At 37.4% G+C, this 26,769-nt stretch overlaps 1 protein-coding gene and 1 long non-coding RNA gene across 2 annotated transcripts; one reads left to right on the forward strand and one right to left on the reverse strand.

The window, feature by feature from the left end:
* Window positions 1-4,027: 4,027 nt before the first annotated feature.
* Window positions 4,028-6,424, forward strand: LOC113082827 (carcinoembryonic antigen-related cell adhesion molecule 21-like). The gene is made up of 4 exons (XM_026254260.1): window positions 4,028-4,374; window positions 4,480-4,719; window positions 4,827-4,985; window positions 5,674-6,424. Exons 1-4 carry the CDS (start codon window positions 4,065-4,067, stop codon window positions 5,766-5,768), a joined length of 804 nt encoding a protein of 267 aa, XP_026110045.1. The 5' UTR covers window positions 4,028-4,064; the 3' UTR covers window positions 5,769-6,424.
* A 17,012-nt stretch (window positions 6,425-23,436) lies between these two features.
* Window positions 23,437-26,632, reverse strand: LOC113082828 (uncharacterized). Its single transcript, XR_003282927.1, has 3 exons — window positions 26,377-26,632; window positions 24,170-24,259; window positions 23,437-23,618 (listed from the first exon to the last, which is right to left on the reverse strand). It is a non-coding gene; the product is annotated as an uncharacterized LOC113082828 (long non-coding RNA).
* Window positions 26,633-26,769: the final 137 nt, after the last annotated feature.

Consider the following 26,769-nt stretch of genomic DNA (forward strand, 5'->3'; position numbering starts at 1 on the left):
TGCATAATCACTGACATCTTTAGTTGATGATTCTGCATTATCGACAGCTCCCTAAATGAAAACTTTCTGTTCTCTTTTCTGTTTGTGAACGGAAGTTATTCCTGTGTCGACGAGCAGGTGGTCAAAAGGAATATATTCTGGAATATATTTGCTGTTTGCAGAAGAGCAATGAGCTGCCAACACAGTCTCTTATTTCTAGTTCTCTCTGGCTTCATTACTGCAATCACTGGTAAGTTATGGATTCATTTTGTGTAGATATTTTAATGAACTGAACTAAAACAGCCCGTTTTGCAAATCTTAGATTAAACTGCTGCATTTCGAGTTTGTGCACATCCGCCTTTACTAGAAGACACTTACATAATGTCATATATATATAGAGAGAGACCAGATGAACATTTAATCTTTGCATTTTACAAATACATCGATTATTTAGATTTATTTAGTTCTTCACATTAAGAAAATAAAACGGTTCTGCCTGAAAATGGTTTTGATAGTAATGTTCATTGGTGAACCTTTTTTATTTTATTACTATTATTATTATTTTTTTAGGGCGGACCCACTTTATATTAAGTGGCCTTAACTACTATGTACTTACATTTTAATTAATGATTTAGTACAATGTACTTATTGTGTACATGTTTTTACATTGTACTTATATTAAAAAACAACAACATGTAATTACATCTGTATTTAATTTCTGTAATTACATTTATAATTACACTGTGTTGACCCATACTTTACACCTTAACCCACCCTTAAACTTACCCATACCTCCAACCCTCTCCCTAACCTTACCCCTATCCCACCTCAATAGCAGCAAAAGTGTTTTACAATACAATATGAACAAAGTAAGTAAATTGTACTTATTTTTTTATGTAAGTACATAGTAGTTAAGGCCACCTAATATAAAGTGGGACCATTAAAATAAATTATAGAAATGATATGCTGGATAAATAGGTGAATGCAGATTTAAAGGCAGATTTGAACTTTAACATTGCACTGTATTTTCAGTAGGGGTGTGACGGTTCGTATATAACCGTGAGACCGGCGGTTATAGTTGAACAACGTCATTAGAACTCTATAACCGCCAAAACCGTGTCATTAAAATATATTTTGTACAAAAATTTTTTAGTTAGGATCATAAGATGCGCAATATATCGGGAGACATGGTTTTTACCACTTAACGAAGTTTTGTAAATCGTCAGACATGATATTTACCACTTCATAAAATTTTGCTTTGTAGAAAATCTTTCTTAAAAACGAATTTCGTTTTGTCCAAATTTTGTCTTAATTTTAATAAATGTTTCATCAACCAATTGCGTGTATTTTAATAAATAAAAAGCAAATATAGCAGACAATGATAACCGACATGGAAGCACCAGCGCGCCGCGTTCACTTGCACTGCACTAGAGCGCATCTCATCGTAAATGAAACTCAGCATAGGCCTATGCCTCATACATTAGCATTAAATATCTTTGCTGCATTCTTTCTAGAACAGACAGTGGCATTTTTTGGCGACTCGCATCAGCAAAGCATTGCATGGCCATAGACCGCAAAACAATCAGCGGATGGCGGGCGGGTGCGGCTTTGAAATTTGCTCAAAAAACGTTGGCTCGGATGATGAGTTTTGTGACCGATCTCCTTAATAAATGGAGGTCTGAAATCTCTGCCCCTTTACCGATCAGAGCGCGCGCTGACACGGAGTTAACCCCCAACCCCCCCCCCCCCCCCCCCCCCCCCGACGGTTATGTTATGAACCGTCACATTTGACTCACGTCATAACCGTCATCACCAATTCTGAAACCGGCACACCCCTAATTTTCAGAACAGATTTTTTTTTTTTAATCATTTTATTTTATGGTTTTATAATAGTTCTGATATTTTTATTTTGATAAAAAGCCTGGTCCCCATTTGTGACATCTTATCCCACACAAAAGATTATTTTGTGTGTTTGGTGTAATAGAATATACTGACATGCTTCATTGCTCAAATTTTATTTTATTTTTTTAAAATACTGTAGATTATTGTAGGTCCTCTATGCCTCGCCTCTCTCAAAGGTGTCGTTTTTTTTTTTAAGCACTCATTGGAAATATAACGACCCTTTCGATATTCATCTTCATCTTTCAAAATGAATTTAATGAAGACAGTTAATAATGTCCTTAGTTTTACCATCAGTTCAAGAACAAAGAGGACAGAGTCACGTGACAGACAGTGATTAAGATCGTATGTGTTTGCAGTAACAAGCCACTGACGGTTAAACAGCTGACTCCACCAGTTTAAACATAAAACCATGTCTGCATTTGTGATCGAAGAAACGTCAAATAACAAATGCTACTCTATACTGCTCAAAACTTGTGTTTTAATCATCAGTGACAAATTCTTTAAATATAAAAAGCGTACATACAATCTGTGAGTCATAACAGACAACATTGTAATCTATTCTCCCGGAATAAGGAAACAGTCCTCCATAAAATGTGTTTGACACATCTGAATATTTGGGTTCAACTGTTCTGGAACAGTGTTGTTAATACATAACCTCTGATTTCTAGTCTTGTCCTCTTTTGGAAGGACAAAATGTAGTTTTGCTTTCACAATGAAACACAGCATCTCCACAACATGGAAGTGCAGCATGCCATGGGAGCCGTACTGATAGGGCAAAGTATCAAAAGTTACATTTAGTCATAAATACCATGTCTTTTTATCAATCTGTCATCCCTGATATGCAATGAAATGCAATACAATACGAGCTATCATTCTTTATTATTTACCAGTCAAATTTGTAACTGAGACCAGATGAAATACCTTAATTTTATATATATATATATATATATACACAAGCCGTCTTGCATCTAACCATCCAGGTGCACACTACGCACACTCTGGCAACTCCGCAGTGAGTCGGTGTCATGGACATAGGACAGAGCAAGTGTAAATATATTTCCTATTCTATATTTCCATCTTGTAATGCTGCTTGTTTAGGTTTTTATTTTATTTAAATGTTTAATATAAATTATTAAATAAATACATTGTCTAATTGTGTCTATACTGGACGCGAGAGTTGTCGTGCTGTGCCCAACTGCGCTTAAAGTCTGTCAAAATTTGATGACACCACACTACAGTTGCAAATCATCTGAAAGTAGTGTCGTTCATAAATAGAACGAGGCATCAGTTTACTGATGGGGATTGTGTCGCATCACACCGCTTCCAGTGTAAGTGAGCCGCACAATAGTAACACTGCTGTAGGTTGCTTTTTGGTGGGTGTGCTTGTGTTGTTACGGACTTGTTCATATCGTAGGGCGAAACATTTCTCTCGGAAGCATGTCTCTATGGCAAACACGCGGGGGGAGGGTTGAGCCCATTTGGAAATATGGGGTCAGTGTAAACTACACATTCGAGTTAATCAATCAAATTTATTTATCGCCCAGCCCTACGACAGTGATGTTGTTACGAGTGGTTGACTTAACTTTTATAAAGAATATGTCTTTAAATTTGAGACTTTAGTCTTTGAAACTTCGTTATGCACCTAGAGCTTTTAATACTACAAAGAGAATGGAATATTGAAATTTCATCTAAACTACATTGTGTTGTTTTAAATCAACCATATCGTTTTTATGGTCAAAAACGGCCGAACAGAATATTTAACTGAGTTCAGCCGTTTAGTCTAAAGCAGTGGTTTTCAACCTGTGGGCCTAATTATGTTTCCACTATTCAAGCTCTCTGATTGGTTTAAGAATAAACCGCCAATTTATCTTAGATATTTTTGCTGCATATGCTACAGAACAAGAGGAGTTGTACCAAGCGGTGCTGCCAGGCTGAGTTATTTTCTGTTCATTGCCAGTTCATTCAATACAGTCAGTTAACAATCTAGCTTCTATTTTATTAACCCAACAATAGGGGGGGACAGTTAATTTTTTTGCAGTGGGCCGCACAAACATATGTGTTTGGTTGTGTGGTCCAAGAGTTCAAAAAGGTTGGGAATCACTGGTCTAAAGTTAAGGTCTAATCAGAAATGGGCTTTTGAAAAGAAACCAACCTTGAGAAATCTGAAATAAATGCTGATATAAATGTTTTCTCTTATAGTTTCAGAGATATATAAAACAGATCTACTCGAGGGAACGTCCTGCACCATAAAGCTTCAAACAAGAAACACTGACAAATCTAATGAGATCAAATGGACCCATCTCTCTAGTGATGCTGTGATTCAGAGGAAAAATGGGAAGATCAGGAAAAACACTCCAGGTCTAACAATGGAAGAAGATGGATCATTAACATTTGAAAGTGTTAGTCTGAAGAACAGCGGCAGATATACATACTCTGTTTTTAATAATGACGGTACACAGCTTGATGCTGGAGAAAAGGAAATTAAGGTTTATGGTAAGATCGTATTATTTAAACCCTTCTGCCATAATAACAAAATAAAACTGTATGTTTCTATTGTAGTTTCAGTAGTAGGAAATAACCACCATGTTTCTTTTACAGCAAACGCTCCTAAACCTACTGTGAAGATCAACAACAAAGATGGGATCACTACTCTCACCTGTGACTTTAGACACCGTACAGATCTGACTGTATCCTGGTATAAAGAAGATAATATCATCCAGAATGAAAACAACTCAGAACTTCTCTTGACATCTGCTCAAGCACAGGAGAATAAAACGTACTCCTGCAGTGTGAGCAATCCTGTCAGCAATGAGAAAAGTGATAGCATTACAGTTTCATGTAAGTCATTTTTTCACATCCTTTCTTCAATGAGTTTGTTTCAGTTTTTTGGATTTCTAACAGCTTCATAACATTTGTTTTTTGTCTTACCGGTCCTACAACTAAAGGCGACCCAGGTCCCAGATTATTACCCATATTATTTGGCTTTGATTTCTGGGTAATGGTGAGTATTTTAGCAGGTTCAGGAGCCCTTCTTCTGCTGCTGCTATGTATTCTTATCATCTGTGCATGTCGAAGCTGTAGACAAAGCAAGCAGCACCAAAAAGGTAAGAGATGTCTTCATCACCGTGAGCATTTGCATTTTCAGCAAAAGGGAGACTGATCAAAATATGAAGCTGTTCTTTTTGAGCTTTAAAAGTTCACACCACAGTCCTCCATAGTCAAAAACGTTTTAAATGCCAATTCATAAACTTACATTTATTAATTTAGCAGATGCTTTTATATATATTAAATATATAATATTTACTATCTATTAAATGAAATAGTATTATATTATATTATATTATATTATATTATATTATATTATATTATATTATATTATATTATATTATATTATATTATATTATATGATATTATATTATATTATATTATATTATAGATACTGGATATAGGATTACACCAAGATATTGGCACTGGCCATCAAAAAAAAAAAAAAAAAAACATTCAGTCGAAATTAAAGGGCTTTTCAGACTGGCAGTTCTTGATTTGGTTGAAAGCTAATAAATAATAAAATTGCATGAAAACTGAAAATGGGAAAGCATAATTAATTGGAATTAAATGTAAGTTGTGATATGATTCATACTTTTCAGTATGAGATGCTTAAACTAGAACACTTGTTAAAAAAGTTTAATAAACAAAGATCCGTGTACATTTTAATGTAAAATTATTTCAAAATTATTGAAATATTGGCAATAATGGCAATTGTATGAAAATCTTTTCTTTGATATCTTTCAGATGAGAAGGAGTTCAGACTGAAGAATCTTCAAGCTCCAGCTCCTATTAAAACAGATCCAGACACAGTGGAAACATCTTTACAACTGACAACTTAATTGTTCATACTTCTATAATCTAAGCTCTGCGGACCCAGATACGGGTCCAAAATCACCTTATAAATGTTTATAATTCATTTGCATAGCCTTCCTTATATGGTATCAGCCCCTTATATGGGTTTATTTGAAAATTTAGAGTCTCTAAGAACTGCTTAGAATAGTATTCGTCCTACATGTGAATTTCCACAAATTTATTTTTAACAAAACAGTCAAGTTATTTATCACAAGAAAGCTGTCAGAAATTCTCAGGAATTTGACAGATCAAAGATCTAAATGATCACAGATCAAATGGTTAGATTATGTTCTCTTCTTTCAAACGAGACCATTTTCACATTTCTGCGCGCTTCCATTGCTGAGATATATGGCATTTTCCAGACACACATCAGGGAGAAAAAAAAGACACACTTTTTGCTCTAACCTTTTACAACTCAGTGCTGCCCAGTGGTATGTAGATTACATCAGATTACATGTCAGTAATATCAATTTTTGAATGTGGCTATGAATATTTGGCATATGGCCAAACATTAAAATTTAATGGATTTAAACATTTGTTTAATTACACTGTAAATACCTCTGCAGATATTTACAGTCATGTTCCCCATGTACATACTATGTACTTATTATAGTAATTACAATGACTATGTAATAACTAGGTACTAAACCTGAACCTACCCCTAAATCTAACCCTACCCCATGAAGTTACCTTGTATTACCAGAACTTTATTAGATAAATACACTGTAAGTACACTATAAGTACATGTTAAGTTCACGTGCTGTAAAATAAAGTGCAACCGATATTTGTTATGTCCATATTATGTATAGGAATATTACATAGGTGTTGTTCAATAAAACCATGTAATTACTTGGTTTTTATATTTTATTTGTACCAATTACTTTTGCCTCATCGTTAGTTTATATAAAAAATCAATACTAAAATCTGGTTTTCACTTAGATCTATTTGTGTTACTAAAAATATCAGATTACTCAGTTATCAAAATAATCAGTAGATTACTTGAATACCAAAATAATCATTAGTTACAGTCTTAGATTAGTTAAAATATTTAGTATTTTGTCATTGAAAAACTCTTAAATATTCTATTAAAATATTGCCCTTCAGTGTTTCTCCAGCTGAATACTTCCAGATGATCGTTTCATTGTACTCGCATACTAAATAAACAGCATCTGGGTTAACAGAACGTCATTGCTGAAAGGGCTGGTTGTTCACAGAGGAATGTATTGAAATATATTCATAGAAAGTTGACTGAAAGGAAATGGTGTGGTAGGAAATGGTGCACAAGGGACAGGGATGACCACAGCCTTGAGACGATTGTCAGGAAAAGCTGATTCAGGAACGTGGGAGAGCTTCACAAGGAGTTGACTGAAGACAGAGTCAGCACATTAATTGTCACCACACTCAGACGTCTTCAGGAAAAGGGCTACAGCTGTCACATTCCTAGAACCAAGTCACTCCTGATCCAGAGAATAACATCTGAAGCATTTCACCTGGAGTAAGGAGAAAAAGAACTGGTCCACAGTCCTCTTTTCAGATGAACGTAAATTTAGCATTTCATTTGGAAATCAACATCTGGAGTCTGGAGGAAGACTGGAGAGGCACAGAATCCAAAGTCCAGTGTGAAGCTTTATGGGGATGCTGATTTCCTCTTCCAGCAGGAAGTTAGCACCTCCCCAATGTGCCAAAACCACTTCCAAGTGCTTGATTGGCCAGCCAACTCACCTGACCTGGATCTCACAGAGAATCTATGGGCTATTGTGAAGAGGAAGAAGAGTAACACATGACAAACAAAACAGAGGAGCTGAAGTCTGCTAAGGTGATCAGTCTGTGGCACTGCTGAGTCAGCAGACTGCTGACTCAGCAGTGCCACAGACTGATCACCTTCATGCCACGCCACACTGAAGCCCCAACCAAGTATTGAGTGCATAAATAAACCTACTTTGGATTTTAATTTGTCTTTTTCTTTAAAAGTTTCCTACTTTTTATTTTTCTAAGCTGTAAGTCACCATCAGAATTAAAACTAAAAACTTCAGTCTGTGTGCAGTGAATCTAGAATATAAGAAAGTTAGCATTTTTTTTTTTTAATTAAAAAAACAGGCACAATTGAGGCAGCTACCAGCTCCTCTTAGGACCCCGGGGTCAGGAGTCATAGCAATACACACACAGATAACGTATAAACGCCAGTGGCAGCACCATCGTCATGTGTTTGACAACAGAACAGCATGTAGTAAGAAGGTGGGTACAAAGTAATGGTTAGATTATTATTGTGCTTCAGCCTGTGCCTGCCCTGACCTAAATCTTTAGGCAAGGCAAGGCCTATATACAGTAGCATATTTCATACACAATGGTAATTCAAAGTGCTTTACATATAAGAAAGTAAAATAATCCTGAAGATAATAAAATGATTTAAAAATTAACTTATTTAAAATGAATTTTAAAACAGTTGGAAACAGAAGATGATTTTACATAACAAAAAACAGTGAAAATACAGTGCAATCAGTTTGGACATCACACAGTGCTCATTCAATAAATTCACATCTGAACGGATGAGTTTTGAGTCTAGATTTAAATGTGACTAGAGTTTTAGCACATCCGATCTCTTCTGGAAGCTGATTCCAACTGCGGGCGGCATAAAAGCAGATTCCCATTGTTTTGTGTGAACCCTTGGTATTTCTAACCGACTCGATCCTAGTGATCTGTGTGCTCTGTTAGGTTTATGTTCAGTGAACATATCTGCAATATATTTCAGTCCTAGATCATTGACTTATAAACAAGTAAAAGTACTTTAAAATCAATCCTAAATATAACTGGAAGCCAGTGTAAGGACCTGAGGACTGGCGTGATATGGTCAGATTTTCTGGTTCTAGTCAGAATCCTGGCAGCAGTGTTCTGGATGAGCTGCAGTTGTCTAATGGTCTTTTTCTCCAAGTCTTGGCTGGATCTAATTCTTGCAATGTTTTTTAAAGGTCCCATTCTTCGTGATCCCATGTTTTAAACTTTAGTTAGTGTGTAATGTTCTTGTTAGACTATAAATAATATCTGTAAAATTCTAAAGCTCAAAGTTCAATGCCAAGCGAGATATTTTATTTAACAGAATTCGCCTACAAAAAACGTCCTGTTTGGACTACATCCCTCTAGTTCCTGCAGTAATGACTTCACTAAAACAGTTAAACTAACCTCCGCCCACATGAATTCACAAAAAAGGGGGGCGTGGTCTTGTTGCGCTCCGACGGAGAAGGACAGTTTTAACAGTTTTTGTAACTTATTACACAAAGGGCAACGCTGTTTAGCTTTGTTAACTAGATGTTAGGGCTCTGCAAAAAAAAATCGAATGCGATTTTCATGTCCATATCGTCTGTAAAAACGCTCCTGTGATTATAAGTACATAAATACATGCGCTAATCTGGTGTCGAATGATAACACAGGAACCACTGACCCAATCAGAACTCGTTACGTATTTCTGAAGGAGGGACTTTATAGAACAAGGAAGTCATCAGGCCGTTTTTATGAAAGTGAAAACAGCGGTATACAGATAGGTGAATTGTGTGAAAAATACTGTGTTTTTATGGTAAGAGAGAAAATAATTCATACCCTTCCACCATAATAACAAAATAATTTATTGTAGTTTCAGTAGTATGAAATAACCACCATGTTTCTTCTCTGATGATAAACAAAAAAGATGTTGTTACTCTCGCTTGTGACTTTGGAGACCATATATAGATCTGACTGTATCCTGGTATAAAGAAGACAATAATGAAAACAACCCAGAACTGCTCTTGACATCTGCTCAAGTACAGGAGAATAAACCGTACTCCTGCAGGGTGAGCAATCCTGTCAGCAAAAAGCAAAGTGACAGGAGAAGAGTATCACGTAAATTGTTCTTATTTCATGTGCTTCTCACTCCGCCAGACCCCTGCTCTCTCACACACAATCCTGCCAGGAGCTTTGTGAAGAGCAGAGTAGTGTTTTCAGAATAGTGGTTTTCATCTTGCCACTTTCTTGGTAAAGAAAACATCTTTACTCAAATTAATCAAAATGGATTTATTGCATTTATTAAAGCCAAACTCTTCACACACACACACACACACACACACACACACATATATATATATATATATATATATATATATATATATATATATATATATGTGTATATATACACTTACAGAAAGTCAAATATATAGGTGAGACAAGTTTAACGTTTAACATTTGCATTCAACAAATTCATAGTGGAAAAAGATTATTTAGATTATTAAAATGTCCTTCACACTAAGAGAAAATGGTGCTGACTGAAAATGTAAAGGTTTTTTTGTTGTTGTTTTTCTTACATAAATTTTTTAGCTGTCTGACAGAGAATCCATATATCAGTTGGTTTTACCTGAACAGTCGTATTTGCTAATTCAATCAAGCACTCATTTGTTGGTTTTAAACATCTAGTTCAAAACTGTCTCAAATTAAAATTTATATTTATAGAATTTATATAATGGATAAGTAGGTGAACACAGATTTAAAGGCAGATTTGACCTTAAACATGCTACTGTATTTTCAGAAAAGTTGTTTTATTTTATTTTTTAGGTCGCACTCTTCTGCTTTAGCTGATAGGAGGCTCATTTAGCAGCAGCAGAAGAATTCATCTGGTTAAGAGTTGTTCAACCACTGAAATAATTTTAGAGACATTATGGTAAGGTAAAAAAAACTACATTGTGTTGCTTTTGTCACGGAGACGAACCCCATGATTAAGGCCTGCATATGGATCCCAAGTTGAGTTCTGGTTCATTACAGAAGACTTCGCCAACATGAGATCCAGTGGCTTATGAGGGTCTTCATACCACCATGGCGGCCCAAGCCAGTCAGATCGCTGCTAACCAGTTTCAGCTGAATAGACTGACGTCTATCACCGAGGAACTCGTCATAGCCATTCAGAGTCTCCATACCGCTCCCGCGGCCACACCAACGCCGGAAGCGTCCGCCATTGCCAACGCTGCAGGGACGCCCCGTCTCGCTTTCCCGGAGAGATACAACGGTGACGCCAGCAAGTGTAAGGGATTTCTATTACAATGCTCACTGTTTGTTGAACCCTATACGACTGATACTGGGAAGATCGCCTTTGTTTGTTCACTACTGACTGAGAAAGCACTGGAATGGATCACTGCTGTATGGGGCTCCGACGGATCTGCATTCACCTCCTTTCAGGATTTCCTACAACAGTTCAGGGCAGTATTCGATCATCCTAAGGAGGGAAAGGGAGCTGGAGATCGCTTATTGGAGTTATCGCAAGGCAGAATGACGGCGGCTGATTATGCCCTATGATTTCGCACTCTGGCGGCACAAACTAACTGGGTGAGCGACACGTTAAAAGTACTCTTCCGCAAGGGTCTGAATTATGATCTTCAAGCTGAGCTAGCATGCAGAGACGAGGGCAGAGATCTTAATAGCTTCATCGAACTGACCATCTCCATTGACAATCTGCAACGTGACCGACGATCCAGTTCTCGTCGCACTGATCACCCAGTCTTCTTGCCGTCTCATGTACCTACTGAGCCCATGCAGATCAACACGTACCACCTGTCTATGGAGAAGCGAGATCGACATATCTCTAACAGGCTATGCATGTATTGTGGATTACCTGGCCATCAACGTAACAACTGCCCCACTCGTGCATCTACCTCCTCACAACGCTCGGTGAGTACTCCTCTCACTTCCATGTGTGATACCCAGTGTGTAAGCATTCCCGTTGAGTTATGGATAAACGACAAACAAGTTATTACCTCTGCTTTTCTCGATTCTGGGGCTGCTGGCAATTTCATTTCTGAGGAGTTCGCTAAGAGGTATAACATTCAACTGATTCCATGCTCTACCTCTCTCTCAGTGGAGACAATAGATGGTCGACCAGTGGGTTCTGGATCCATGACTCACCTCACTCACAAAATCTTGAGGATGGCTGGTTTACTTCACAAGGAGAGGATTCAATTCTACATTCTCCCCACATCTCACACACCTGTGATTCCTGGATTACCCTGGCTACGTCTGCATAACCCCCAGATTTTCTGGAGAGAGGGTCAAGTTGTGAAGTGGCGCAATTATTGTCAACAGAACTGTCTTTCTCTGGTCAAACCCATTCCTGTCTGTTCCGTGTCACTCGCTCCAGCACAAGAGTCCATTCCTCTGCCAGAGGAATATGCTGATCTTATGGAGGCCTTCAGTAAGGAACAAGCCAACACCTTACCTCCTCACCATAAATATGACTGTGCCATTGATCTTCTGCCAGGGCATTCTCCCCCAAAGGGTCGCATCTTCCCATTGTCTCAACCTGAGTCCGAAGCCATGAAGGATTATATCAAGGAAGAACTCCAGAAGGGTTTCATCAGACCATCCACATCCCCTGCTTCGTCCGGGTTCTTCTTCGTGAAAAAGAAGGATGGTGGTCTTTGTCCTTGCATTGATTATCGTGGACTAAACGAGATACCCACTTCCGTTGGTTTCTTCAGCCCTCGAACAGCTTCGCACTGCCCAGTACTACACCAAACTGGATCTGAGGTGCACATACAATCTCATTCGCATTAGGGAGGGAGATGAATGGAGGACCGCCTTCTCCACCACCACTGGACACTATGAATATCTTGTGATGCCGTTCGGACTGGTCAATAGTCCATCTGTGTTTCAGTCATTCATCAACGAGGTCTTCAGAGACATGCTGAACAAATTTGTGATCGTGTATATTGACGACATCCTAATCTATTCCAACACACTCCCTGAACATGTACAACACGTCCGATCAGTTTTTCAACGCTTCGTCCTGTACCATGTTATATGCCAAGGCTGAGAAATGCGAATTCCACACGACTTCCACCACATTCTTGGGGTACATAATCAGTCCCGGAGGGGTGGCCATGGACGAGAGGAAGGTCAAAGCCGTTCTTAACTGGCCTGAAGCCGCAACTCTCAAGGAATTGCAGCGATTTCTAGGATCCACGCACCCGTTTACAGTACTGACAGATCATAAGAACCTGGAATACTTACGCACCGCAAACCGCCTCAACACTCGCCAAGCTAGATGGTCACTGTTCTTCACCCGATTCGACTTTTCTGTAACTTATCGACCTGGCTCCAAGAACACCAAGGCGGATGCTCTGTCACGTCAATTCGAGGAGGATGACAGTCCAATAGATCCAGAACCCATTTTTCCCTTTCATGTAGTAGTTTCTCCCCATTCAAAGGGACATTATGACTCTGCTGCAACAATACAGGGAGCAGAACGAAACCCCAGTGGCCTGTCCAGTCGGCAGAATCTTCGTCCCTGAATATCTTCGTGATCAGGTCATCAGTCAAGTTCACTGCCATCCATCATCTGGTCATCCAGGCATCACAGCCACCATTAATTAGCTGGATAACTGCTTCAGGTGGGAATCACTACACAAGGACACAGCCAACTACAAACAACAGTGCAACAACTGTACCATCAACAAATCATCCAAACAATCTCCCGCTGGCCTCCTTCAACCACTTCCCATTCCACAACGACCCTGGTCTCACATTGCCATAGACTTCATTACCGATCTTCCCAATTTACAAGGCCACACTACCATACTTACCATTATTGATCGATTCTCCAAAGCCTGCAGACTCATTCCATTACCCAAACTACCCACAGCTCTCCAGACTGCAGAAAATCTTTGCAATTGGGTCTTCCGGTTATACGGCTTACCCGAAGACATCGTGTCAGATCGAGGACCTCGATTCACCTCTCAACTATGGCCAGCCTTCTTCAAAGCCTTGAATGTCAATGTCAGTCTCACCTCTGGTTATCATCCCCAGGCTCCGGCTTCCATGCCGCAAATTGAGTCCAAGGTACGTGGGTCCATTCCAAATCACTAGACAGATAACCCCAGTTTCCTTCCGTTTGGCACTTCCTAACACATACCGTATTTCTCCCACCTTTCATGTATCCATGCTCAAGCCCGCTGCTGATCCCAGAGACGAGGGAGAGGGGAGGTCCCGTGCACAGGCCCCTCAACCCATCACCATAGAGGGCAAGGAGGCTTACCAAGTCCAAGAGTTACTCGATTCCAGACATCGGGGAAGAATCCTACAGTATCTGGTCGACAGGGAGGGATACGGTCCAGAGGAGCCTCTGTCACGGAGACGAACCCTGTGATTCCCTTTGCTATCGTTTTTATGTTCGATAATGGCAAAATAGAATATTTAACTGAGTTCAGCAGTTTTATCTTAAGTTAATGTCAAATCAGAAACAGGCTTTAAAAAAAAACAGCCCTGAGAAATTTGAAATTAATGCTAATATAAATGTATTTTCTTATAGTTGCAGAGATATATAAAACATAATTACTCGAGGGACCGTCCTGCACCATAAAGCTTCAAACAAAAAACACTGACAAATCTTATTAGATTAAATGGATCCATCTCTATAGTGACGAAGTGATTCAGAGGAAAAATGGGAGGATGAGGAAAACCATTCCAGGTCTAACAATGGAAGAAGATGGATTATTTACTTTTGAAAGTGTTAGTCTGAAGAACAGAGGGCAGATATAGATAAACTTTTTAATGATGAAGGTACACAGCTAGATGCTGGAGAAAAGGAAATTAATGTTTATGGTAAGAGGACAAATATTTAAACCTTTCCACCATAATAACAAAATAAGATTCTGTTTGTCATTTCTGTTGTAGTTTCAGTAGTAGGAAATAACCACCATGTTTCTTTCACAGCAAACGCTCCTAAACCTACTGTGAAGATCAACAAAAATTATGATGTTGTTACTCTCACCTGTGACTTTAGACACCGTACAGATCTGACTGCATCCTGGTATAAAGAAGATAATATCATCCAGAATGAAAACAACCCGAAACTGCTCTTGACGTCTGCTCAAGTACAGGAGAATATACCGTACTCCTGCAGTGTGAGCAATCCTGTCAGCAAAGAGCAAAGTGACAGGAGAAGAGACCAGACTCCTGCTCTCTCACACTTCTCCAGAAGCTTTGTGAAGAGCAGAAAATAGTGATTTTCATCTTGCCACTTTCTTAGTAAAGAAAACACATTTTTACTAAAATTTATAAAAATGTACTTCTTGCATTTTAGAACCAAACTCTTCAAATATATTATATTGTTATGTTTCATAATAAATTCTGATGAAATTAAACTTATTGTTTTATGGCTGTACAGACAACACTTAGGCTGCGTAAAAGTCCATAAGCAAATTTCAAAAGACAAAGGTGAACAGGCAGGCAAAATGTTCAAACACAGTCATCAGTCCAATCAGGCTGCCAAAACAAATTAATAATCCACACAATAATGAACGGAGTAAACGGGAAGAAACACACACAAGAAAATCAGGCAAAACAAGGAAACTGATCAGTAAGGCAGAAGAACTGGCAAAGTGGCAATAGTTCATAATGACTAAAAGTCAAATGTGCATACTATCAATTCCTATTTCTATGTGATTTTTGGTAATGTTCTATACTATTTATGGCAGGTAGGGTGGATAGAAAGCACATTGTTAAGCTTTATAGCAGTCAACGGGAAATAATAGTAGAGGGAGCATGAAACTGTCAGTACTGTCATAGGGCTCCCTCTGCTGGTGTGGTCTTACAGAGATCACTAATGGCACAATAGAATAGTTTTGTCTAAGGTTAGTGACTAAAACAGAAATCGACTTTTAAAAAGAAACACACCCTGAAAAACATTAATTCTCTATAATGTTTGCTTATTCCTCATAGTAAACTACTTATGAAGTGCATGCATCCTGCTTTGATTTATTCAATGCTACAGTAATATCATCTTATTACAGCCTTAAAGATGTGCATACAAGAGCTACTAGAGGGATCGTCCTGCACCATCCAGCTGCCAACAAGAAACAAAGAAAAACCTAGTGAGATAAGATGGACCCATCTCTCTAGTGGTGACTTCATTCACAGGAAAAATGGGACGATCAGGACAAGCACAACAGGTCTAACAATGGAAGAAGATGGATCATTAGTATTTGAAAGTGTTAGTATGAAGAACACCGGCAGATATACATACACTGTTTTTAATGCTGAAAGTACACTGATTGATGCTGGAGAAAAGGAAATTAACGTTTATGGTAAGATTACAAATAATTGTAACACCCTAATTACAATTACATGAGATTGTATATTTCTACAGTAGTAAGGAATAATTGACTAGGAGCTGTTAAATTATTAGAAAAATAATGCACACCCGAGGTGGTGATGCAGACACGGTGTGGATTATTTTTATTTTCTTATTATAATTCAACAGCCCGGAGTCAATTATTCCGCTTATACTACAGTTACCACACCTTAAAGCATCGATCAGATTATATATTTAAAGGGATTCGTCCGGTTTTTGTACTTAAATCACTAGGATTGCGAGTAGGATTATTTCTTCCGCATCTCATCCAATGCCTCTTTTGCTGTTTCCAAAATGTCATTTTAAAGTCCTGTACTTTCCATTATCACAGTTTTAATATGTGAGTATTCAACAACCTAGTTAATGCAGGAGCGTGCGCACACACACAGGGGTAGCTTTGACATTCAGTAATCGACAAACTGTTGGTTATTGAATATAATTAACAGTTCTACTCAGCCACCATTGAATCTGTGTATTTCGATAACTGTCTGGTTTGGTTCAGCTACAAAATCAGACATCAGAAGACTACAGAGAACGGTTCGGACTGCTGATGTATTATCTGCCCACCCTTCAAGAACTGTATACATCTAGAGAGAGGAAAAGGGCTCAGAAAACCACTCTGGATCCCTCACATCCATGTTACCCCATCTTTGAACTTTTGCCATCTGGCCGGCGCTTCAAAGCCACAAATACCAAGACAGTCAGGCACAAGAACAGTTTCTTCACCCAGGCAATCTAGCTCATGAACAGTTAAGTGCTCCCCACTTATGCAATAAAAACGTGCAATGTTTATTTTTATTTTATTTTATTTTTTATGTTTATATTTATTTGTTTCCCCTCCATCCTAGTAAATCCCTGCTTCTTACTCAATCATATTCCATTATCATTTATAGCACAATTGTTTATAAACATATTTATTTGCAAATGTTGTTGTCTCTGTGTACTGGAAGCTTATGTCACTAAAACAGATTCCTTGTATGTGCAAACATACTTGGCAATAAAGCTTATTCTGATTCTGAAACTCAAGCTCAATTGACAGGAACTAAAACAGGGAAGATAACAAGGGACAGACAGGTTAACACAATAGCCCCTTTCACACTGCGATTCAGGAGTAATGTGTCCCAGCAATTCACACTGCCAGTGATTTCCTGGAATATGTGCCCAGTGTTGCCAATTTAGCGACTTTGTCGCTAGATTTAGCGACTTTTCAGACCCCCATAGCGACTTTTTTCCAAAAAAGCGACTAGCGACAAATCTGGCGACTTTTTTTGACAGACCTTATTTAGTCTCCGAGACTCTCCGGTACTGCCGCACGAGCTCTCTCTCTCTCCCTCCCTCCCTTCCAGCGTGCGCACACGCCTCTCTCTCTCTGCATCTGATCTGTTCAGCGAGCAGAGAGGAGCAGCACTTTCAGTTAAAAAATATATTCTGTTGCTTCTAACGCTATTTTACATAAAAGTATAGCCGAGATCACAGTACAATCATTATCTAATCTTATGTGTATGTGATTTCATTAGACAATGTCGTGAATTGGATTTTAGTGCAGAGATTAACATCTTTGAGAGCTGGTTATGTGTTCTTAATGGACCGCGTTTCAGTCATTATAATATTAATTCCGTTGTCGGACAACAGAAAGATTAAAATATAATAACAAAAAACTTTTATTGAGAATTTTGGCTGCCTTAAAACGCAGTACATGAGCATAGAAAGGGCAAGATAATATGACGCACTTACGTCATGAATATGCTAATTAGCATATGACGTCATTTAGCGACATTTAGCGACTTTTCAGGCAGGGTTTAGCTACTTTCTATTGAAAGAAGTTGGCAACACTGTATAAACATGTTAAGGTCTCGTACTGACACAGGACATCATGGTGTGACGTGTAATGTACAAGTCAAAATCGCTAGGCACGTTAACTTTCACTTAAGCTAGCGAACGATCTCAGCTTCAGCGTGGAAAGTGAGGAACAACCTGTAAACTCCGTTACAGTTTGCAAATATGTTTTACGGTGTGAATGTTGATCTGCCATCAAAACACCCAGTAAAAAGTTGCGAGATAATGTGCGTCATCACTACAACACAGCCTTTACGGCATTAGTTCTGGCTTTTGTTCACACAGTGCTCATTCAGGACTGACTGAACCCTGCAATGTTACTAGGTCCTCAACACAGGATCAATCCCATAAGTCTTTGTTTTCACACAGAAGGCGACCTGGCAATTTTCCTGGTCCAACGTGCAGTGTGAAAGGGGCTAATGGCAGTGATTAACCACTTATGAAAACAGGAATATAACCAAATATGGGCACAGAGGGTGAAAACACAACCAACACAGTTCAATAGTCCACAGGGGTGTGAAACTAGAACAGTCTACAGTGTTTGCCATTTGAGGGTTTCTGAGTTAATGAACAGCTAATAATTAAATTATAATGTTAAATTAAAATGGGGAAGAACAATTAATTGCAATAAAACTTTTTGTGATATAATTTATAAAAACACTTATAGATATAATTTATTTATAGTGATATAATTCATAAAAACACTTATAGATAGATATGGTTTTCATATGAAATTAAATATTAAGTTCAAATCACAAATATATATATATATGGTACACAAAAATCACGGTTTGGTACGTACCTCAGTTTTAAAGTAATGGTTCGGTTCATTTTCGGTACAGTAAGGGAAAGAAATGCAAACATTAAACTGCAGGTTGTTTATTACCAACAGACCAGGATCTTGTCTTCATGACAACAATATCTATACTTCATGTTGAGCATAAATTTAAAGCCTACTGATAAAGGACACCGTCAACAGTAATTGACGGCAAAATAGACTATGTTTGACAGGTGCAATATTTGAAAATCGATAATTATTCATTATTCATTCATTATTCCTATTATATTTTGCCTGGAAACGCTTCCAAAAACACTCACATGTCGCGGTGAAAAATAGGCGTCGGTTCTATTTCTAGCATGCACACGTTTTCACACGTCACAACGCAGGCAGTCTGCAAGCTCTAACCTGTTAACATTGAGAGGCCGAATTAAAAACTGACACGCCACGCAGCTGAGACGCTTCCGCCACGCATCCAGTGTGTCGCCGGCCTGAATCAGCTGCACGGCAAGATTTGCGCTGAACGTGAAGACTTCTGCAACTTAATATGTTCGTTTGGAAACACGAAAATGTATTATGTATTATGTATATATATATATATATATATATAATATATATATATATATATATATATTCTAAGGACCACTGAATGCTTGAATCTGATTGGGTTGACAAAGGTTCAGAGGTATGCAATTATTTTCTGGGAAACGCATGCGAACGTAGTTCCAGGCAGCTTATTCTGACCACATTAGAGTTCCATATCACTTTGCACAGTTAACTGTAATTAATGGAAAGTACAGGACTAACAAAAACAACAACATGACAGACGATTTTCAGAAATTAAATACACATGACATTTCTCACTTGCGAGTTAATAACAGCACTGTTTCGAGATGTAGCTGCAGAACACTGTTGAGGGATGCACAGAGGTACAGTAGCCTAATTCACAAAAGCTCTCTCTATCTCTCTCTCTCTCTCTAGCCCCTTTAAACACTGCACGTCCGACCCGGCATATTGCTGGAACATTGCCGGGTCGCCTTCTGTGTGAAAGCAACCACGTCCCGGGATTGATTCCGGCATTGAACCCGGGTCGGGGACCTAGTGACATTGCCAGGTTCAACTGACGATCGCTGTGTGAACAAAAGCCAGATCTAATGCCGTGTCGAAGTGATGACGCGCGTTATCGCGCAACTCATTTACCAACTGTTTAAAGGAAATCAACGTTCGCGAAGAAAAAATATGTGTAATTGTAATTGTTATGTGGAGGGTAGGGATGAACTCAAACACAGACAGGATGCACAAACACAGGGTTTAATGAGGACAAAAAAGAGGAAGACAAAACCCACGAGGGGGAAACAATGACTAGGGCAAAGACAAGATTATATAACAAGACTAGGAAATAACAGTTAACAAAAGACTCTTAACACAAGAACACTAACTACAGATAAACATTCACAGGACTCACAACGTCTTCTTCCAAGGTGCACAATGCATAACAATATATCACAGAGAAACAATGAACCGCACCGGACAGAGAACACAGGGGGATATAAATAGGAAGACTAATGAAGACACAACAGGTGGCACAGGTAAGGCAATCACGACAAAACTAGGATAACAAGGGGGCGGGGCAAGGGAACGAGACAACACAAGCACATGGCCCAACGACCAGTGCTTGCACACAAAACACGGCCCTGTCATGATCCTGCCTCAAGACTAGAAGGAAATCAAGGACACGAGGGGCTGAATCATGACAGTAATGAAGCAGAGATCATTTAGTTCCTCACTTTCCGCGCTGACTCTCTCTCTCTCTCTCTCTCTCTCACACTCACTCACTCACACACACACTCTCTCTCTCTCACACACAAACACACACACACACACTCTCTCTCTCTCTCTCTCTGTTTGTCTCTGTCTCTCTCACTCTTTTCCTAATAACTTCATTAATAGCTGCATTAGGATGCTATCAATGGCTCAAGCCTCCATGACCAGCTTTAAAATGAAGTTTTGGAACCAGCAAAAGAGGCGTTCATCTGCATCAATATCTTGAGTGTGGTAACCGTAGTATAAATCAGAATAATTGACTCAGAGCCATTGAATTATTAGGAAAATATTGCACACCCAAGGTATAACTCCCCATTTGCGTCCTGTTTTTCTAATAATTCAATAACTCTGAGTCATTTATTCCTTACATATATTAATACCCCTAGAAAGTATTGTGAGTAAAATATCTCTGTATTATATTGCCATTCATATTTACAATTTAAGCGCACCAGGGTGACTATGCTTCCTGTTCTATACGATTATAAATAAAATTTATAAAAATAAAATGCCTTTCACCACACCTTGTTTGGGAGGTTTTCATAAAAAATTTAAGAAAAGAAAAAGCTATTTTCTGAAGGATTTAAGGATCCTAAAATGGAAACTGTGTGTGTTTGGCTTCAAGAGAAAAAACATAAGTTTCTGTTTACTTTCTTTCTTTCATTCATTCATTCACTCATTTAATCATTTATCATTGAATCATTTTATTAGTACATTTAATAATTTACAATAACTATTATAGAAATTGAGATACTAATTTCAATGATTCATTACTTAATTGGTCATTTATATTGTAGCTATTATTTATTTATTTTTTTATAATTTTCATTGTTGTTTAGTCTTATGGTTGTGTGGTTTCTAGGTCTGTTTGTCTTCATGAATAAGAAATAAGAGGGAATGTTTATGGAGATTTAAAGTTTATGGAATGTTGTTGTTGTGAAGAGGTTTGGTGTAACATTTCTTGTTGGATTTGTGCTGGTCAGACGAAGTGAGCATTGAAACAAACACAGCTAAGATTATTCAGTAAACTCTGCTACTTTTTATCATCACTCTGTCTCCTGCTTCTGCTCTTTACTGGCTTCTTGGCTTCTTGACTGATAGAAGACTGTTAATACAGTTTTGGGTACCAGACAAGAATTGCTGTTGACGGGTTGTGGGCATTATATAATTTTGTTGTTCTGAAAGTTCATCATTGAATTCAGTGATGTCATCGTCCAGTTTAGTTCAGTTTAAATAGTATCTTTCGAATCAAGTCAATGATGTTGCTGAAAAATAAGTGTACCCAATTATGCAAACCAGAGGTGAGAGTAGCAAGAAACCAAAAATTTGGTGACAGAATGGAGAAACCTGACTCAGTCGGGGGGTCAGTTCTGTTCTGGCCATGGTATGAAATTCTGTTAAATTATTATAGGCTATTATATACAGACTTCTCTTATAATTATTTAATGAATTATTGGGTTATTTCAAATTAATTGTTATATTTAATCATTTCATCAACATATATAGCTACATATAACAAATAATATGGCAATTAATAGGGATGTGCACAAGTTTTCTGAAATGACAGCGACAACTGATAATGTAAACATGATCGGTCATGATTAGCCTATGTGTGATGCTACTTTTTGCTGACTTCAAAACTCAGTACCAACTCTAAAATGAGTCAGACATGGAGCTTTATTTATCATTTTATTTATCATTAAGACTTGTTTCTCTGGATAATGTTATATGAAGCACCATTACTTTAAACAAGTTATACTTGAAGCCCGCCCTCAGAGAAATACTGAAAATATTGCTATAAATCATAGCAACACCTCCCCCTTTACCCATTGGACACGACTCATGTTTCTGACAGTAATCTTGCGGGATAGATGCATTTAAAATAATGTAATCATCTGAGTTTTTTTTTTTTTTTTTTTTAATCAGCCAGGTTTCTGTCAAACAGAGCACATCTACGCAATGATCAGTGATCATATCATTCACAAAAAGTGTTCTATAGAAAGTGACCTGATATTCAATAAGCCCTAGCTTCATCAATTGTTTCTCTGTATTCAGTGCATTTTTTATTTGTTGAACGTTAATTAAACTGTTACCCTTAAATTGTTTTGGAAGGGTTTTTCTTTTTTTTTCTTTTTTTTTCTAGTTCGGGGAACAGACACAGTCTCTATAGTGTTATGTCTAGGTGAAAGAGTCTCTATGTGCTGAGAATTAGCTGATTTCTGTGACATGAGGCGGTTAGCAGATGGTCGTTTTAGCCAGTGTGTCTGCTTCCCTGACCTGGGCTCCAGTTGGTCAAGTACAAACTCTAAGACTATGTGCCATATTTCTAGAGAGAAGAGCGGTGCCACCCCAGGAGGGATGAAGACCATCTCTTTTCAACAGGTAAGGTCTGCACCAAAAGCTCGTTTCACACCTCTTTCACATCATTTCTAGAAATTTTAGAGTGGTAAGGTCAAACATCATTAACGCCAGTGTGAATAACAGTCTCTGGCTCCCGATAAACATTGGACTATGGTGGCTGGTGTCTCTACTTTAATGTTCCGAACAATAGAATCGCCAATAACTAGCACTTTGAGCAGCTTTCTCAGTGGGTGCATCACTGAGTGGGGAGAACCTGTGTAATGCTTTTATCATAACAGAAGAGTGGTGTTTTGACCCGCGACTATGCCACCTCACAGTCAGTCAGTTGCCCTGCTGCAGAGGCTCTTTAACTGGAACCAAACAATGTACAGAACTCCCTGAGCTATAGTCACATCCAAAGCTGTATCTACAGCACTCACATTGTCTATGAGCTTCTTATCTACCACACATTTAAGTTTTGAGTGGCACACAACAAAACCAACCACAATCACATAACTTAAATCCACAAATTTCACAATAGTTGGATCTTGAGGCAGATGGAAGATTTATTTCAGTCTCTCTCTTCTCTTCTCAGTACTTCTCTACTGTCCACGCCAGTCTTGGCCAAAAAAAAAAAAAAAAATGTGTATATATATATATATATATATATATATATATATATATATATATATATATATATATATATATATTAAGCAGAAAATATTCTCATCTTGTCCTTTGAAAATAAAATATTCGCATACATAACAGCAGATTCAGAACTGGAGGATGAAGTTTCAACACCATCTGCATAGTCCAACAGACACAGAGGTCAAAAAGCAACAGTAAAAGTTATGAAGGAACAGATAGTTTAGAGCTCCAGTTGTTTCAGTAAAACCGGGATTCAGAATCAGCCTCTTATTGCTGAGGGAGGGAAAAACAATAAAAATGCATTTAATTTAATGTACATTTTAAAAACATAGCTGAAGTTGATCATAGATTAAAATATATTTGATTTGTCTGTGATATTGCACATAATATGTAGGATATTTATGATATTGCACATAATACTTTCACAAGGAATTAAGAAAATAAACTACTCTGGAAGTCTTGTTAAATCATAATTGACCCTATACTCTTTATTTATACAACGTTTTATTGTGAATATTTCATAATTTTATTTGATTCAAAAAAAGTTAAATAATAATAATCTTCATAATCAAAAGCTCTTTTCTGCTGATGTGATTTAGGCAGCAATGTTAATGCATAATTTAAGCATAACAAAGTCACATTTAGGGCTGATGTTGTTCAACGATTCAATCAAATTCATGGTTTCACTCAAAAATATGTCACAAAATGTAAATATCAACTCACCACAAGTTTTTACAATGTTTGAGTTTTAACAAAATGGTGAGCACAGATAAAATAAATACATTTTAAATGTTTTAAAAGATAAAAAACACCCGTAATCTTACCGTGACAACAAGGTGGTATAAACAGGAAAAGGATGATAAAAACCATGCTGATTGAAACAGTGGCAATCCAAATAACAAATCCTCGTAAATCTAATGAAAACAAAAATAATAATAATACAATACATTACAATACACCTTGATTGTTAACCATGGTTGAAATTTGTCTTTGACCACACCAGCAAAACCAAACACAGTTACAAACACATACTACAAAACACGTAAATACCATTATACTAAATCACATACCTTTTTGATTAACAAATCCAATTGCCGAAGGTACAAAAGATCTTTATAAATATTTGTCTTTGCTCTAGACATTAATAATCGCTTCCTAGAGTGCAATAAAACAAGCTGATCACACAGAGGATGAGTTGGGTCTTTTAATATAATCTACGCTTCCCCAACACATCTTGAGGTGTAATCATAAATGTTAAGCTCATAAAGCATTTTCACAACCGTGCACCTTTAAGTGATTAGATCACTTTGTCATTAGTCTTAGCACGTCCTGATTTTGCCAAGTCCGATGTGTTCCTAGGTCAACATATTTTGTTGACCCTGGAACAACATTTTACTCCAAAAATATATTCTTAACCATATCCCTACACCTAAACCTAACCTTAACCATGAGTAATCCCTAAAATCAGAGGAAATGATAGATGAATGACACTGATGTACAAGCACCAAACACTGATTTTAAGCATAAACTTCACAAAATCTATAAACTGGTTCTTCAAATCTGATTGGTTAATCACAATGTTGTTCCAGGGTCAACTACGATGTTGTCCCAGGAACATGTCTCACTTGGTAAAATCAGGTTAGGCTTAGTCTTACCATGATCAACGTCTAGAAACGTCAGGACATCGGTAAAACAGAGCATGTGACATCAGGGTTTCAACCGCAAATTAAACTATAAAACTACTTTCTGTTCATTAGGTTCAGCAAGTATGAAAACAGGTGTGTGTGTGTGTGTGTGTGTGTGTGTGTGTATATATATATATATATATATATATATATATATATATATATATATATATATATATATATATATATATATATATATATATATTATCCTACAATACTATGACGTTGTTTAAAACTAGGCTAAAACTGGTTTATGTCTTTTACAAACATACTCGAAATGCAAACTGCAAATACAGAGGAAGTTCAGACACAGAAACCACAAACATATGACATCGGTTTGGTCTTTCATTAAGTGTTCAGCATTTATTGCTGCTATCTTGTGTTTATCTTGTGTCTCTCCAAAAATAATAATAATTCAAATAAGTCCTGTGTGGAAGAGAGCATATCAGGGCTTTAAAATTAAAATTAAAATGTTCAACTTAATTTAAGAACACCCAAGAAAAGTATTTTTCTGAAATGTAAAGTGGCTGAAAAGTTTAGTGTATTTGTGTATCATTCATTCTTCCAAAAGATTACACTTTCATTGACATTTAATACCTAATCCTAATGCAATGACATTCAGATATTTTAAGCATTTTAAGCCATGACCTTGTTTAAAACTAGGTTAAAACTAGCTGTGTATTAAATGTCTTTTATAAACATACTCGAGATGCAAACTGCAAACTACAGAGGAAGTTCAGAAACAGAAACCACAAACAGGCGGCATTAAGTTGGTCTTTCACTAAGCGTTCAGCATTTATTGCTGCTATCTTGTGTAAGTTCATGGGAAATATTCAATGTCAAGGTCTGGTACAAACACGCAAGACTAGCATCAAGACTAGCAAAACCACAAAGAACCACCACTGTATAGTGCAAGACAAATGACCATACAAGGTGAAGACAGGTCAGAGCTCAGTCTGCCTCTCTACATTGATTTAAACTTTAGTGTCTCTAAAGCAATAATTACATTAATAATAATGCAAATAATGCCTTGTGTGGAAGAGAGTATCTGAGGGTTAAAAAATTTGAATTAAAATGTAAAACTTAATTTGGAGAACACCCGGGAAACGTATTTTAATGAAATGTTAAGTATGTGTTTGTGCTTCCAATAGATTACATTTTTATTGACATTTTAATATCTAATGCAATGACATTCAGATATTTTAAGCATGAATATGAATACTTGTTGGATGCAATTACAACTTCTGAAGAGAAAAGAGTAAACAACCTAACCACAGCATCACCTAAACATTAAAAAAAAAACATTCTCAGAGGTTTCCCTCTTTACTTGTTGAAATAAATCTTACCTTTAAACAGATTTCTCTCATAGACCGGATCACTGGTTTTCTCACTCACTGCATTCTCGAGTGTGCATGTGTAGAAGAAATCTGGATTTCCTTGTTTTTCAACTTTGATTAATTCTCCTTTTGGACTCTGGGGTGAACCCTTCAGTGTTTCTCCAGCTGAATTCTTCCAGATTATTGTTTCACTGTACTCACATATTAAATACACAGCATTAGGGTTCATTTCAATCTTCTCTATTTTTATCTCAGGTTTGGGGACCGGCTCTGTGAAAGAAACAATGAAAAACTTCAATGATGGTATCAGACTGTAATATCATAGTAATCAATCATAACTCACACTAAGAAAGCATCATTGTTTTATCATGTTTTGGGGCATGTACTATATTATTCTTGGAA

This window comes from Carassius auratus, unplaced genomic scaffold (assembly GCF_003368295.1).
Source record: "Carassius auratus strain Wakin unplaced genomic scaffold, ASM336829v1 scaf_tig00036937, whole genome shotgun sequence".
Classification (NCBI taxonomy): Eukaryota; Metazoa; Chordata; class Actinopteri; order Cypriniformes; family Cyprinidae; genus Carassius; species Carassius auratus.

Excerpts from the sequence above, each read along its gene's own strand:
- LOC113082827 (XM_026254260.1), top strand. The coding sequence starts at position 4,065 with ATGTTTTCTCTTATAGTTTCAGAGATATATAAAACAGATCTACTCGAG. Across the intron at positions 4,720-4,826 it reads TGATAGCATTACAGTTTCAT|GCGACCCAGGTCCCAGATTA; the intron begins GTAAGTCATTTT and ends CTACAACTAAAG. Across the intron at positions 4,986-5,673 it reads AAGCAAGCAGCACCAAAAAG|ATGAGAAGGAGTTCAGACTG; the intron begins GTAAGAGATGTC and ends GATATCTTTCAG.